The sequence below is a fragment of the Cygnus olor genome, chromosome 26 (assembly GCF_009769625.2).
Source record: "Cygnus olor isolate bCygOlo1 chromosome 26, bCygOlo1.pri.v2, whole genome shotgun sequence".
Classification (NCBI taxonomy): domain Eukaryota; kingdom Metazoa; phylum Chordata; class Aves; order Anseriformes; family Anatidae; genus Cygnus; species Cygnus olor.
The window spans coordinates 915,148-930,734 of NC_049194.1; the positions used below are offsets into that span (position 1 = coordinate 915,148).

At 49.7% G+C, this 15,587-nt stretch overlaps 2 protein-coding genes across 6 annotated transcripts in view; one reads left to right on the forward strand and one right to left on the reverse strand.

The window, feature by feature from the left end:
• On the reverse strand, positions 1-4,861 carry GAMT (guanidinoacetate N-methyltransferase). The gene is made up of 7 exons (XM_040537707.1): positions 4,182-4,861; positions 2,289-2,476; positions 1,722-1,867; positions 1,296-1,359; positions 1,063-1,130; positions 876-986; positions 1-591 (listed from the first exon to the last, which is right to left on the reverse strand). The coding sequence occupies exons 1-7, from the start codon at positions 4,337-4,339 to the stop codon at positions 451-453; spliced, it is 876 nt and encodes a 291-aa protein (XP_040393641.1). The 5' UTR covers positions 4,340-4,861; the 3' UTR covers positions 1-450.
• Positions 3,403-15,587, forward strand: part of DAZAP1 (DAZ associated protein 1) — a 26,243-nt gene continuing 14,058 nt past the window's right edge. For 2 of the 5 annotated variants that reach the window (XM_040537705.1, XM_040537704.1), the window contains exons 1-6: positions 3,554-3,728; positions 9,038-9,078; positions 9,518-9,684; positions 10,007-10,072; positions 10,692-10,802; positions 13,156-13,204. In XM_040537705.1, coding sequence (XP_040393639.1) covers positions 3,697-3,728; positions 9,038-9,078; positions 9,518-9,684; positions 10,007-10,072; positions 10,692-10,802; positions 13,156-13,204 — 466 coding nt within the window. In that variant the 5' untranslated portion in view covers positions 3,554-3,696. Of the gene's footprint in view, positions 3,430-3,553; positions 3,729-9,037; positions 9,079-9,517; positions 9,685-10,006; positions 10,073-10,691; positions 10,803-13,155; positions 13,205-15,587 lie in introns of those variants that run through there. The other 3 variants (XM_040537703.1, XM_040537702.1, XM_040537706.1) reach the window with 3 other exon arrangements.

Below are 15,587 nucleotides of genomic sequence, written 5' to 3' on the forward strand. Positions count from 1 at the left end.
TGTATTTCATTCTGTTTTAATGGATTTTATCCCCTCTGGGTAGAGAAAGGAAACATCATTTATGCGCTATTGAACTGCGAGAGGGTCAAAAGGATCAGAACTTATTAAAATAGACATTAGCCAAAAATATGAGGAAACTTCACTAGAAAGTTGCTTCGGGAGCAGTTGAAATCCAATTCTAACAAATCTGCCTCCGACTGTCTGATTTTCCCCATTTCTCCTGCCTTGTTTAGATTATTTGGCTTGAGCGCCGAAAGCTACCCCATGATTTAAAAAAATGATCGGTAGTTTAGAGTAAACGACCGCTTCAACCCCTTTGGCTGAATGCTCAGAGCCAAGCTCTTGAATTGTTGCTGAATTGAGGGATTGGAGAGGAGAGCGCACATATATATGCGCTCCTTGGTGCTTCATCAGCTCCTCCTCGTGCTTCCCGTGGCTTCGGGGCAGCGCTCAGTGCTTCACCACGCTGGGGGTGATCATCTTGTGGAAGGAGTAGTACCGGCAGTCCTTGGGGGGGACGAGGTCCATGACCGTGGTGCTGATGTTCTCCTTCTTGAACCCGGCCTCGACCAGGTGCGGAACCTGGGTCTCCTGCGAGGGAAGAGGAGCGGGGTCGGAGCAGCAATGGTTTGAGCTCTCCGGCTGCCACCGAGACGGTGCTGAGCCCCAGCTCCTGCTCCATGGGGGTGGGGAGGCTGCAGGGAGCCCCGCTGGGGCCTTCTGAACGCTCCTTGCTGAGCTCCCAGCCCTCACAGACAAAGGCCACAAAATGCCCTGGTTTGTGCTGCTCAGCGGCTACCGAGTCGGGACAGCACCAGGGGGATGCTGGAGGTGCCCGGGCTGGGGGCAGCTTTGGTCCCCCCCAGCCTGCTCACCTCAAACATCTTCTCGATGTCGGTGTACTTGGTCTTCAGCAGCTCGCCCCAGGAGGTGAGGTTGCAGTAGGTGAGGACCCCGCCGGGCTGCAGCAGGCGGAAGGCATGGTCCTGCGGCGCAGCAGGGGTGAGAGGTGCAGGGTTCAGCACCCCCGGACCCCCCCAGGGGCTGTGCCCGCCGCGGTACCTTGATGAAGGCGAACTGATGCGTGTGCCAGGTCTTTGCCGACAGCGGGTAGGTGTCGTACAGGATTCCTGCCCGGGAAAAGTGGAAATAAAGCTGTTTCAACTTTTTCCCTATTTAAATTTGCTCCCCAAGCGCCTGGCACCCACAGGCAGCGGTGTGCCGCACCCTGGGACGGGGGGTCCCTGGGGACTCCGCCTGTGCCCCCCAGGTACTGCCTGGCCTCAGTGCCTCACCAGCAAAGTGCCCGTCCGGCAGCGTCGGCACCACGTCCTCCCACAGCCCCTTCAGTGGCACCACCTGCGGGGACACGGAGAGGGCTCAGCCCCGTGCCCGACATCACGGCGTGGCATGGCACGGTATGGCATGGCACAGCACGGCATGGCACGGCACAGCATGGCACAGTATGGCATGGCACGGCACTGTATGGCACAGCACAGCATGGCACAGTGCAGTATGGCACAGTATGGCACGGTACGGCATGGCACGGCATGGTATGGTGTGGCACGGCAGAGTATGGCACGGCATGGCACGGTGTGGAATGGCACAGTATGGTATGGTATGGCACAGTATGGTATGGCACGGCATGGCACAGCATGGCACATTATGGCATGGTACGGCACAGCATGGCACAGCACAGTACGGCACGGCACGGCCCTGACCTTGTGCGGCTGCGTCCTGGCCCACTCCTCCAGCCGCCGGAAGACGCCCTCGTTGCACTCCACGATCCAGTGCTCCTCGATGTCGAACTCCTCCACCTTGGTGGCGGCGATGGCCATGCCAAAGCCCACCTCCAGCACGCGGCCGCCTGGGGACAAGAGGGGTCGCTGGGGGGGGGGCCCGCGCCTCCCCGGGGACACTGGGCGAGGCGAGCATATGCGGGGCTCTGCTTTCCCTCCCGCAGCCCTGGCTTGGGTTGGACCCCTCATTCGGAGCCCCCCATGCCCCAAACGCTCCCTTGTCCCCCCCTTAAATCCCCCCAAGCCCATTGCAATGGAAAGAAGCAACCCCCCCCCCGCCCCCCCTTGGTGCCAGAAATGCGGGCAGGTGGTGGCCAGGCCCCCCTCCTCCCCCCACCCCAAGCCACCCCATCCCCTTTAGGGAATGTGTCACCGCTGACACGAGCGCACAAGTGCCACCACCATGCGGGGAGCACCCAAACCCCCCCCCCCCCCCCCCCCCAACCCCTTCCCTGTGCCGTTCACTGGCCCCCCGTGAGGCCCCGTTACCCCTGGAGGCGGCCACGGCTGCCAGCGAGTGCATGTAGGGGGTCTCCCAGCGCTCCATCACCGGCTTCCCCAGGATCTCCAGGTGGGCGTCCGGGGCGTCGTAGGCGGCCGTCGCCCCCCGCCAGGCCTGCCGGCAGTCCTCGCCATCCGCGAAGATGGGTGCCGCGGCCGGGTGGGCGCTCATGGTCCTGCGGGAGGAAAGTCCAAGGGCTCGGCGGTGCTGGGGGAGGGAGAGGGCTCTGGGCGCTCGTCCGGCTTTAAATAGCCGGGGCCGGGAAAGAGCTGAGTGTGCACGGCGGGCTGGGGCCCCTTTTGGGTGAAAGGGCTGCCTTATCGGGCTGGGAGGGGACAGCGGGGGCCGGGCGAGCGGTGCCCACGTGCAGCTGGGTGGTCCCGGGTGGCTGGAGGGGTCATGGGGGACTGTGCCGTGCACTGGGGCCATGCAGTAAAGCTGTGCCGTGCACAGGGGTTATGCACTGCGTATTGAAATGTGCATCAGGGCTGTGCCATGCATTGCAACCATGCACCGCGGCCATGCAATGAGGGTGTGCTGTGCACTGGGGCCTTGCAATGGGGCTGTACCATGCATTGCAACGTGCACCAGGGCTGTGCTGTGCACTGGGGCCATGCAATAAAGCACGTACTGGGGCCCTGCACTGGGGCCCTGCACTGGGGCCCTGCACTGGGGTCCCGCGCTGGGGCTGCACCGTGCACCAGGGCCATGCACTAAGGGTGTGCTGTGCACTGGGGCCTTGCACCGGGGCCGCACCGTGCATTGCAGCGTGCTCCAGGCCTGCCCCGTGCACTGCAGCCATGCACCGCGCCCGCCCCGCGCCCTTGCACCAAGCCCGCCCCGCGCTTTGCACCCGCGCGCCCGCAGCGAGGCCCCGCCCCCGGCGGCGAGACCCCGCCCCTTCCCCTCCACGACAGCCACGCCCCTTTCCCCCCCTAAACCCCGCCCACCTCAAGCCCCACCCACTCCGCGCCCCTCCCACCCCCACCCGCCCCCTCCCGTCGGCCCCCGCGCGCCGCCGCTGCTCTCCCCCCTCCCTCCCCCCCCTTCCCTCCCGGAGCCCCGCCCCCTCCCGCCCCTTCCCGCCCCTCCCTGGGCGCGGCCCCGGAGACCCCGTAGCGGGGGCAGGTGCGCGCGCAGCGGCCGTTGGCGGCGCTGAGGGAGCGCGAGCGCGCGGCGGGCGGGCGGCGGCGAGGAGGGGGGGCGGGGGGGGCCGGGCCCGGGGGCGGCCGTTTGCTGCAGCTCCTGGGGGGGGGGGGGGAGGGGGCAAAGAAAAGGAAGAAAGTAAGCGGAAAAGAGGCAAAAAAAAAATAATAATAATAATAAAAAAAAAAAAAGCAAAGCGAGGAGCCGAGCTACCGCCGGAACCGGGCGCGGCCCCCGGGAGCCGCCGCCATGAACAGCGTGGGAGGCGCCGACGAGATCGGGTGAGGGGGAGAGAGGGGAGGTTGGGGGGGGGGAGGCTCCGGTTCTCCTCACGGGAAGGCCGCGGGGGGGGGGGGGGGCAGGAAGGGGGGGGAGGCTCCGCCCCGCCACCGGGCCCGGCCGCCATGCTGGCCCCGCGCGCACCGGCACGGGCCCGGCCCCGTCACGTGACCCCCCCCGCCGCGGCGGCAGGTGGCGCGGCCCAAGGTCACCGCGCGGCTCCCCGGAAACCTCCAAATCCCACCCAAAAAAAACCGAAATCCCCCCCCCTAAAACCCCAAATCCCTCCCCCAACCCCCTAAAACCCCCCAGATCCCCCCCAAACCCTCTTCAAACCCCCCCCAAACTGCCCCCAAACCCCCTCAAATCCCCCCCAAACCACCCCCAAACCCCTCAAATCCCCCCAAAATGGCCCCAAAACCACCCCCAAACCCTCAAATCCCCCCCAAATCCATCTCACGGCCTGGCCGGGGTTGCTTCGGTCAAAACAGGGGTCCTGGGGCCTTCCCCTGGGGGTCCCGGAGCCTTCCTCCTGGGCACGATGAAGATGACGAAGCCCCCAATGCTCCTCACGGTCCCAAGGCCGCTGGCTCAGGATGGGTTTCCAGGCCATTTTCTGGTTTCAGCACAAAGCCCAGCCTTGCTCCCCAGCCAGGGGGTGTCAGGCTGTAAGGGAGCGCTTGGCGGCTCTCCCACCCCAGTTATCAGCTCTATCTCGGGCCTCAGTTCTTCTAAGGTACGTTTGGGGCAACCCCGGTGCCATCTTCGAAAGCCAGTAAAGCCTGGAGACTCCACAAGTTAGAACAGGAAACAGCAGGAAAAAAAAACGACACCCGACATCTAAATATTTAAATGAAGAGCCTGTAGACTCCGCATGTTAGGATGGGAAGCAGCAAAAAGAAGATTAACCTATTTAAATAAAAGCCTGTAGACTTCATGAGTTAGAGTGGGAAACAGCAAAAAGAGGATGAGAAAAACCCTGTGGGCTGCTCAGCTTTCACTACAAACGAATTGGCATGGGGTGCTTTTTTACCGTGTGTGTTCTTCATTTGTATGGCCTTAAAAACATGAGGAGCAAGAAAACTGCCTTGAATATCACATGAACAGCATGCACTGCACGAGGCGTGTTTAAATATGTAGGTTTAGCCCCAAAAGTGCTTTTTTTTTTTTTTTTTTTTGGATCCTGGCCCTTAAGACGCTACCTGGTGTCTTATACTGGGCACCGCAGGCAGACGTGTGCGTGCTGGTGTCCGAGAGTTGTAGGTGAGCGCAGGCTGCGAGCCCCCGCTGGAGGATCATCAGCGCCCGTCCTGAGCAGGCCTGGTGGTTCCTGGTTGCAGGCTGCTTAGGTTCCGATCCTGCTGAGTCGTAATCAGGTTTGAAAGGACTAGATCTTAATTGGAGAGGGCGATTTTCTGTTCTCCCCCCTCCCCAAAAGTGCTCAGATGAGAGGATAAAGCGCAGTTTTGGTCAGCTGCCGATAGCCGTGCAAAGGAAGTTCTGTTCTCAAGGCTGTTGCGAGTTGCAACAACAACTTAAACTTGATAGGAAGTTGTGAATTGATCCACTTTCCTGAGCAGATTTTAAGTTTAGAAGACAAAATAATTCCTTATGTTGGTGTGAGTAGGTAGGGGCTTAAGAACATCATTGATTGTAGTTGGGACTTGGAGTGTTTTCAGTGACAGAAAGCGCTGCTCTTGAGATTGATGCATCCTATGGGCCAGAACCCGTTGGAGCTGCACTAAAAAGGTAGATGATGGTCGAGCTGATGTTATTTTACGTAGGCAAGGAGTTTGTAGGGTTTTTTTTGAGTTTCAGCCCTTCCACATATCTTTTCACGCTTTTTTATTAATTCTGGAATTAGCTATTTCAGCGTTAGACACATTTCCGTGAGGGAAGAAGAAATCTTTGTCAGGAAAGAGTTGGAGTGGAACACGTGGGTCTGTGAAACTTGGGTAAAAGTTCTCAGCCGAGCTGCGTCTGCTGAAGCAAGAGGCCTCGTTGGGTCGTGCACCTCTCGCTTCAGGCCGCTCTTGTGCCGTGTTCCCCTGCTTTTTGGGGCACGTGGGGCAGTTAACTCCTGAGTTTGCTGCGTGTCCCCAGACCAACCCGTCGTGGAGTCGAAGGCCGGGGGCAGTCCCGGAGTGGGCATGTAAATAGAGGCCGTGTATTTACATGCAGCTGCTGCAGCTGACCTCAGGCAACCCGACCTTTTTGTTTGTTTAAACGTACGGGAGGTGACTACAAGGAATTAATCACGGAATTGGAAGGTTTCAACGGCCGGAGACTGCGAGGAGTCCTCCTTCCCCGCAGCCAGCTTGGCGTTCTGTCAGAGTGCAGCTGGTATTTCAAATCGATCTCTTATAAATTGATCTTGGATGCCAGGCTATCGAGTTTAGTTCAAAAAAAAAAACCAAACCCAACGCCTGGCTGGTGGAGAAAAGGTAGGGAATGCGCAGCGATGGGCATCGTCGAAACTTCGGTCTGAGCAAGCATCAGATGAGGTTTTTTCCTTTGCTGCCAGGAGACAAAAGTTGTTTTCTTGCAGAACTTGCAGAAATGTAATGGCCCAAGAAGGAGCACGTGGATTTGTGCGTGTCCCACGTGTGGGGAGGAAGTTTGGTGAAGGGGGAGCCGTGGGAACGAGCAGGAAGTCTGCGCCTGGCGGTGGCTGCTGGGCCCGTTCGGCTGTTACCTGCTGTGAAAACTGGGTGGTGGTGAGGAAGCTCCTCTGAGCTGGTGCCTCTGCCGGTGGGGGCCTGGGGGGACTTTTCCTGCCCTGAGAAGACCTTTATCCTGAAAGGTGCAAGTAGAAAACAGGCCCGCTCGCAGAGAAGGTCGGTAGTGGATGGAGTGTCCCGCTGGCGCTGCTACTGGGGGCATCGCTATAACAAGGCGCTGAGGATTCAGGTTTGCCTGGATGGAGCAAGACTTTTTGGTACCACTTAATGCTGAATTTAGTCACCCTTATCTTCATACGTAGCTTATCTCCACACGTAGAGCGTTGTTTTGTCCGCTGTTACTGCATAAGGGTCGTGATGTGATGCCATAGCACGGAGAAATGAATCAGAGTGAAAAAGGGCTGCGGGTTTCTTCCATGAGCTGCCCTGCCTTGCCGAGCCCTCTGGGTCCTTCCCCGACCCCCGTGCAGCAGCGCTCTGCCCGGGCAGTGGCTGTTCCCTGCTGCTCTAGTGGCTCCTGAAAGGGAGGTGAGGGGAGGGGTCTTTATTAGGAGAATGGTTTTTTTTAGTTATGTTTGGAAAAGGGGGAACCTCAGCTTTCCACTTCTGATCTGCAGCTGTGCTCGGGTGAGTAGAAAACAAAAGCAGGAGGTGATTCCTCTCCTGGAGGATTGATCTGAGACGTAGAGGGCATCCTCCAAGGATAAATCATCCCAGCACGGCTCTGTGCAGACACAGAACTATTAACTGGAGGTGTTTTACGTCGGTGCTCCTCACTGAAAAGGGCCAAACGTTGGGGTGGTGGTTTTCAACTAGCCTGTAATTACAGAGTAAAATATTTTGCATGGGAGTCTTGTCACACCCTGAGGTTGATAAAGAGCTGCCAAGCAGGCGGCCTCGCGTCTCCTCTCGCTGTACTTCCCCGAGTGCTTTGCGTGCTCCGACACGAAGTGCTGCGGGTCCGGGCGTCTTTTGTAGGAGAAGGGGGTTGATTCAGAGCTGTCCCAGGTTTTAAGCGTGGAGTTCAGTTTGGGTTTCAGTCACGACCTTCTCGTGCATTTGGAGAGATCTGGAAGCTAGGGATTGTAACGTGGCTTCACAACTGGTCACTGCACCGCTGCTGCTCTGGTACTTCGTGCTTGCCTCACGAGTTTCCTTTCCACCTTAGACTTGGCAGTTCCACTTTTGCTTTCATCTTCACTAGACGATGACGGTAAACCAAAGCGATTCTGACTCGTCCTGCTACGTGAGTGAAGGAGTAACAAGTAAAAGGAGGGGCTGAGTTTTCTTTTAACCAACAGTTTGAGGATATTTTTTGTTTTTTTTACCAGCACTGTGCTTTTTGGGAACCCAGCAGCAAGGAAACCTGAGGGCTGACGTAAGCTTCTTGATCCGAGCACGGAACAAATTCATAACCTTTCTCTTGTACCCAGTTATGCAGCTAGAGAACAAGTACAGAAATCCCAGGTAACGCCCCAGTTTTTTAGCTGTGATTCCCACTGGGCTTTGACCACATGGCCCGCGGAAGCTGGCCACGTCGTACCCCAGGGCAGGTGCGCTTATTGCTTGGTGTTTTTAAGTTGGTATTAAATAACTTCAACTGCTGTCGTTGGTTTTTCACGTGGCGGTAACACCAAATGCGCAAACTGCAGGTATTGTGGCAAAAGTAACACCTGACTTCTCAGAGAGGGCTGCAGCAGCTGTGTTGCTAATCCATTTTTGTATGGTAGAGGTTTTTTAACCTATTTAGGTTGTCAGTTATCTTGTAATGTTCAGTGTTAGGTAGCAAATGGCTGTGGAAGAGCTCAAGCTGTTTGTTCTTTGAACTCCATTTCAAAGGCTTAATGCAGGACTGTGCGCCTCTCGGTCATTAGCCTGGGATTAAAGCACTTAATAGACTTAGGTGTCTAAACCGCGGTGTCTGGTCTTCCATCAGCTTGCTTTATCTCAGAAGTTTGGGATTTTGTTTTCATCCTTAAATCGGAGCTGCGTGGCCCTGCAGCTGCTGTTTGGTTCTGTTGCCACGAGAAGCTGGGAAGGGAACTGGGAGCCAGGGAGCCAGGCGTCCCGGACTGGGGAGGGGTTGAGCAGGTAGAGTGCGACTTTAATGATGTGCTTGGATCGGTTTTCAAACAATTTCCGTGGTGCTTTGTACATACTTTCGTGAACTATGAAGTGTTCCATGCTGGAACCCCCTTTTGCCCTCAGAATAGCAGGTAAACGGACCTGGGTGATCCTCTGCGTTGTTCTTTCCTCTTGGCTAGTGAAAGCTTTCTCGAAGTAACGCCGTTTTCTCAAGTTCCTGGAAGTGCGGAGTTGAGAGAAGCTTCGGCTGTTCTGATAATCCTGTCTTCCCTTCACATGAAAGAACAAAACATTCTCTAATAAACGTACAAGCTCTGCTCATGCCCATGGCACACAAAGCGGGTGCTCCAGTTCTATCTGAATCTTCCCAAAGCAGAAGGTGGTTGTCAGGAGGAATCGAGGCTTTCTGGTGAAGAATTGGCTTTATCGTGTGTTTTGGAGGCCTCGGCACCGGCAGAGCCGTTCAGAATAGCTGACTGCTTTGGTAAATAAGATGAAACGTCTTTCCTGTAGCACCCTAACACTGCTCTGTGCTTCCATTGCAGAAAACTGTTTGTGGGTGGCCTGGACTGGAGTACAACACAAGGTAAGCTATGTATTCTACAGTCGTTGGGCCGGCCCTTCGTGTACAACCAAACATGCACAGACACCTAGCTTTTTACCAGGCAATACCGTGGTAGGGAAATCTGGTTGAGATTCTGCTATTTTTTCTGCGAACAGATAAAATTTTCTGTAGAGAAAGTTCCAATCGCTGTTTTGCTTTTTTACGTTCTGTTTTGTGTTGAAGTTGTTGTCAACTCAGAAGACGGCAGTTCTTAAAAATCGTTTCCTTACTGTCATGTTGCTGTCCTTTTGCATGAGTAGAAGTAAATCATTTTGTGTAGATAAAGCGTGATTGCTTTCAAAAGGTGATTAGCTCAAGTCTGAACTTGTTCAGCTGCTTCGTTCTATCTTGTCTCGTAGTTTGGAACACAGCCTGGTAAAGTTAATATCTGGTTCTGTTTAATATATCCTTCTTTTAACAGAAACTCTTCGTAGCTACTTCTCCCAGTATGGAGAAGTTGTAGACTGCGTAATAATGAAAGACAAAACAACAAACCAGTCTCGAGGATTTGGATTTGTCAAATTTAAAGATCCCAACTGTGTGGGAACAGTACTGGCCAGTAGACCTCATACGTTAGATGGCCGAAATGTAAGTCGACTTTGTTTCATTTTCTGCTGTGGGTTTTTTTGATATTTTTTTTTTCCCCAGACTGCTTCAAATATATGTTTTAAATTCTGACTTCTTATTGCATACTGGATAATGTAAAAGTTGCCTGCTTTTTGGTTTTAATTATTTATTGCAAGACAGCTTTAACTCAGTGATCTGTGTCATGTTGTAGAAGCAATGTATTGCTGATAGCTTTTATCTGAGGAGCTGAACTTCAGCAGCGCTGTGTTCAGCTGCCAGAAACGTAACTTCCTAGAACAGCGTTCCACACTCTGAGATCTGACCAAGCTGGAATCTCTTCCAGATTGATCCAAAGCCATGTACACCTAGGGGGATGCAGCCCGAACGGACACGGCCAAAGGAAGGATGGGTAAGGAGCGATAACGTGGTGTGTCGTAGCTGGTTTCCAGGTTTTGTTGCGTTGAATTCTCTTGGATTGTTCCCATGTCCTAAAAACCAGGAGGCGGAGGCAGGCCTCAAGTGTAAGCTTTACTTCTGAAAAATACACTTAGATTTTTTAATGGTAAGAGTCCAAGTACACTGGAGTTGTTAGCAAACACTTCGTGTTTGTGTTAAACTCGCTTTGTGGGTGTGGTGCTTTTTTAAGCTCTTTGCAGTGCTTTCAGTGGAGTTCTTCAAGTCTTGAAAGGAGTGTCTGGAAGCGCGCTTGCAGGACTGATACTTTTTTCCAGCCTACTTCGTCCCCTGCAGGCTAATATGATTTCATTAAAAAATGAGTAAATGGCCTCAGAACATACTCCCTGGTTCTCTGATCTTCTGAAGAAGAGAGGCTGGGTTCTAACTGAATGCTAAACCTCTGAGCTGAGAGCGTGCAGTTGCTTCCCTTTAATGAGCAGTAGACTCCAGGCCTGGAGACGGCTCCCCCTCAGCCTCCAAGAGACCATTGTTCATATTTAAGCACAAAACGACTGAAGTAGCCAACCTCATTGTCCTTCTGACTGATTCTTTTTTTTTCCTCCTTGATTTAGCAGAAAGGATCCAGGAGCGATAACAATAAATCAAATAAAATTTTTGTTGGTGGGATTCCTCATAACTGTGGCGAGACTGAGCTCAGGGAATACTTCAAGAAATTCGGAGTGGTGAGTCATTCAGCATGATGGCAGTTATCAGTTGGTTGCAAGATGCTTTCCCTCCCCACTGCCTTTTCTCAGATTTCATCAAGCTGTCAAATTTGGGGTTAATTTAGACAAACTGCTATAGGCACATACTGAAGCATTTTGTGATAGCGTACTAAACGTTCATCATCTTGAAGTGCATCTTGCTGTTTGTCAAAATCTATTGCTCTGATAAGTAACTTACTTTGCTTCCTCTGTCTCCTCTCGTTTAAGTCTGCCTGATGCATTATTCTGGTCCCTTCTTGCACAGGGAGAAAATGCTCCTGAGTTTAGGTGGCTTAGAATAATTCTTGCTTTTCAATTGAAAACTTACAGCTCACTGATAGTTTTTTGTTGTTGTTGATTTTTTTTAAATTTTTTTGAACCAGAAGCACTTCACTGAGCTTACGCTTAAGATCCTTGTCTTTGAATAAGTGATTGGTTGAATTTTGCAGTCTCCTGCCATTATTTTGTTAACACTGGTTGCTTTTAAACAATATCTGGAATCAGCTGAGTTCTCTTGTCCCTGGAATTTCCATTCTAGAGAGAAACTGCTGCTCATGTTATGCAACTGTGTATAATTCAGTTCATAACTTCTGACTAAAACGAGTGTATCTTCTGATTTTTTTCTAATTAGTTTTAATTTCCCATTTATCCCAACTGTTGTGGCCTCTTTCCAAGATGGTAAATTACTAAGCTCAATTACTAAACTCAGCTGTAGATAATTTTGAAATATTTAAAGGTTCCCTGAGCTGAATTCCAGGATGTGCCAGCGGATGCGAGCTTGCCATCTTTGAGTGGTGTTTAAAAAAAATCAGAAGATCATGCTAATTGTTTTTCTATACAATTTCTTAGCGGCAGCAAAGGATTGGTTGATTCTTTCTCAAGTGGCTAAGTTAATCAACGGTACTATTTAAAAATGATTACCTCACATTTTAAATAAAGGACAAAAGGGAATCGCTAGTAACTTTTTCTTTAGTTTGAAAGACTTATAAATAAAAGTGGAGGAGCATGTTCCACAGCTGTGGGGCATCATTTCTAAAGGCTCTTCCTCACAGACTTGAGGAAAACTTCCAGTTCTGACCTCTGGATGGCTTGGGAGATACAGGGTTATGTTCCACCAAAACCAGAAGGCAACAGCCAGTAAGTGTAAGTGCCTTGAAAAGTAAGTAGTAGAACTTTAACAGCGGTATAGAAATCAGGAAGTCAACGTAGAAGTTTTAATGAGTTGTGTTTGGAGAAGTAGAGGTTCCTTTATATGTTCTGTAGCCACAGAGTGATGAGGCAAAAGCAGGGACTGTTTCTTAGAGATGGTAATTGGATGGGAAATAAGACCAATGTGAAGAAGGGGGTCCAAACGGAGCAGTGGAAAGAAGTCTGCCACTGTCACGTGGCAAAATCCCCTAGTGGGGATAAATCTCAGCTGTTAGCATCCCGTAGGATACACTCGAGTGAGTGTGTATGGTGTAATAACTTGAAAAGCGTGTTTTCTAGCTGTTGGTAAAAGATGAATTTGCATCAAGTTTTAAGCTAATAGTAGAAAAAAAAATTAAGATAAATGGACTTGAAGGCAGAACTGTGATTCCATGACATCACCTACATTTCGTGACTATTTCTGCATCTGAAAACCTCTAAGGCAGTTCCTTTCAGCTATTTTAATATTGCCTTTGAAAGAAATGTTGCATCTCTGTTTCTGTTCTGAGTTATAGCTCATATTGATGCTTAGTTTGAAGAAAATCTTCAAAGTTCTTGAACGACCTTCAGTTCATTTTTTGATTTCTTTTTGTAGCTAAATGCATACCGATACTGATAGCCCATAAGTGTTTTTGTAATGCCATTTGAAGCATCAGTTTATAGCTGATACTGCACCACGCTGACATGCAAGAAATTCAGAGAAACTGTGCAAATTTTTAATGCAGTTAAAGGTGCCTTTCGTATTGAGAGTGAAAATGTTTAAGAATTTAAAAAGTAGTCTCAGGAAGCCATGCTGATGAACAGTGTGTCGAGAACCAGAGACCTATAGAGTTTTTATAGGCTATAATGTGAGTATAAACAGTGGAGCAACCTTAACGCTACATTAAAATCTTAAGTGTGATGAGACCTTAAAAAGCAAAAATGAGGCAGTTTTTTGGAACAGATGAATTCAGGCTTTTCTTAGACTCCCATAAAGAGCAGTATTCCCAATTTGTTTGCACTGTGCTAGGACAGACCGGTATTGATGGCTACATCAAGCATTTAATTGTGCTTTGTGGATAGAGTGCGGGAAACCAGCCTGTGGTAACTGTTTATAACGCTCCCCTGGTAGCACAGTTAGTAGAATTTCCCTTCTCTCTTCCAGGTCACTGAAGTTGTAATGATCTATGACGCAGAGAAACAGAGGCCCCGAGGTAAAGGCTGATCTAGTTTGTCCTTGAAATTTCTTCATACTCTCCTATAGTCAGATGGCAAACTATTTCACACCATCAGAAAAGGTAGATTTTTTTTTTTCTGTGTTGCCTCAGGAAAAAGAATAATTCGCTGGCAAATATCACGTTAAGTGTACACTCTTCATCTACAGCTTTAGTTGGTATCTGTGCATTTAAAGTCAGATGTTTCATGTTCATTTTTGGTTTTTTGCTAGTTTTTGTTTGAATGAAATTTGATTCTTGAGCCACTCCTGTGGTTTAAGGTACAGTAGGGAAAAATATCATCAGACTTTCCTCCTGTTCCACATGAAAGGTATGTTGATGTTTATAGTTGCATGGGGGTGCTCTAGTTCAGAGTACTTCTGAATGTGGGATTAGGACAGAATCCATCCATTACGTGCTTTTTGTTTTGGTTAAATGGCTTCACTTAAAATCCGAGAAAAGCAGTTCTTAAACTACATAAAATGATTTCAAAAAATATATATTTTGATTGGGATATATAGTGCCTATATGCTAGACTGCTTTTTTTAATGGAAAAAAAAACCACAAAGTCTCTCTGGACTGTTTTAATCGAGTTGGTAACCTTTGGTCAAAATATGAAGCAAGCTTCATGCCATCCACCTTCCATTGCATCTCTCATCTGTTTTGACTATTAAGAGGCAATATTTTAAATAAGTGAAGCTTAGTTGCACTTACCACCTAGTAGCATGTTCTACATGCTAGAGAATAGTTTGCCATCTGAACTCTCATTTCTCCTCTGACTCATTATTAAGAAATGTATTCTTCACTTCATATTTATTAAGCTGTTAAGTCTTAGTTTTATTTTTAATTTAGACATACATCCTTAGTGGCATATTTAAGTGTTTCATAGTAAAGTATGGTAATGTTAAGTAAGTTCTTTTTTTTTTTCCTTTTCTCTCTGTGAATTGTTTGACTGTGATTAACGATATCTCTTTAGATTTCTTCTCTCTAGGTGATAATTTATCACAGAGGTACAGGCCAGTTCCACAGTCAGAGGAGGGACGGGCTTTGTCTTTTATTGGAGTGTAAACGAAGTTTCAATATATTTGTTTTTTTTTGTTTTGTTTTCTTGCCTTAGCTATCTTAATCTTCTTTCAACAGATGTCTTCTATTTAAGCAGAACATAAATTCATCCATTTAAATGCTTTAGAGCATCTAATTTCAAATAGAGGAAGCAGTGGAGACCAAGATAAGGGCAAATGAGTATAATTTGTGGTTGAAGTTTTGAATTATTCCAGTAACTACTGTATCATCTATATCTTTGTGATATTTATCCCAGCCTTGCAGCCTCTGAGCAAAAGGTACTAAAACGTCATGCCTGCTCTGGATTAATCCTGGTCTGAATTAATGGCTTCTCTGCTTAGAGCTATACTAAAAAAAATTAATAGAAGGCTTCTGGTCCACTTATGACTTGGTAGCTTGAAGCAGAAATGACAGATGTGCTCAGGTTTGAAAACCTATCTGTCTCCATCCAGTGCGCAGATGTACTGCAGAATACTTTCTCCTTTATTTGTCTGACTTCTTAAACAGCGTTCTTGAATCCTGTTGCTCTGGCTTTCATTTTTGTTCCATTAGATTCCTTTTATGTAGTGTAACTAACTGTCATCTCCAAAAATGGCCTTGTTAATCCCTCGGGGTGTGCTAGGAAAAATTGCTCCTTTGTATCTGGTGCTCCTGGTCATGCATCCCAGAACACATTTTCTCCTGCTTTCTTTCTGATCTGTATTCTGTTGTACAGCGCTGTTCAGTCCCTGCTTGTCCCTTTAACATGATACCTGAATTACTCTATAAATTTTAAAAGGCCACTTCGCTACCATCTTCTACTTGTATCATTGTCAGTTTTGCCTTCTTCCATTTTCTTCTTTTACCATCCCTGCGTTCTGAACAGATCCCTTCCTGCACGTAATTTCACCAGTTTGCCGGTAGAAGGAAGGACAAATGACCCCTGTTACTAATCCCGGTAGCGTTCCTCTACCCTCAGCTTCTTGCAAGAACGCTGGGAACCAGGTTCTCAGTGTCAGAACTACCGTGATACCCCCGAGGAGCTGCCTGCCTGTCTCGAAGCATCCAAGTCGCCTTCGTTTACTTGCCGCCCCTAGCTACTCGTGGTTAGCTCTTCTGCAAGCACTGCTTTGTCAGAATTCTTGCCGGAGTCGCAAGCACAGCCAGCCTCGTTACATTTTAAGTGAAATAGTGGCTTTGTTGCAGTCCCTGCTTCTCATGCTTTCTATTCTCTGCTGAACCGACCACTGGGAAGTAATTTACAGGTTCTTGCTGTGTTCTCTTTCCCTTGGCTGCAGACCAGCCTCGTAGCTCTGTTTGGTAGTCCACTTGGGTTCCTGCT

Excerpts from the sequence above, each read along its gene's own strand:
- GAMT (XM_040537707.1), bottom strand. The coding sequence starts at position 4,339 with ATGGCCTGGAAACCCATCCTGAGCCAGCGGCCTTGGGACCGTGAGGAG. Across the intron at positions 1,868-2,288 it reads AGCCGTGGCCGCCTCCAGGG|GCGGCCGCGTGCTGGAGGTG; the intron begins GTAACGGGGCCT and ends TCTTGTCCCCAG. Across the intron at positions 987-1,062 it reads ATCAGTTCGCCTTCATCAAG|GACCATGCCTTCCGCCTGCT; the intron begins GTACCGCGGCGG and ends GCTGCGCCGCAG.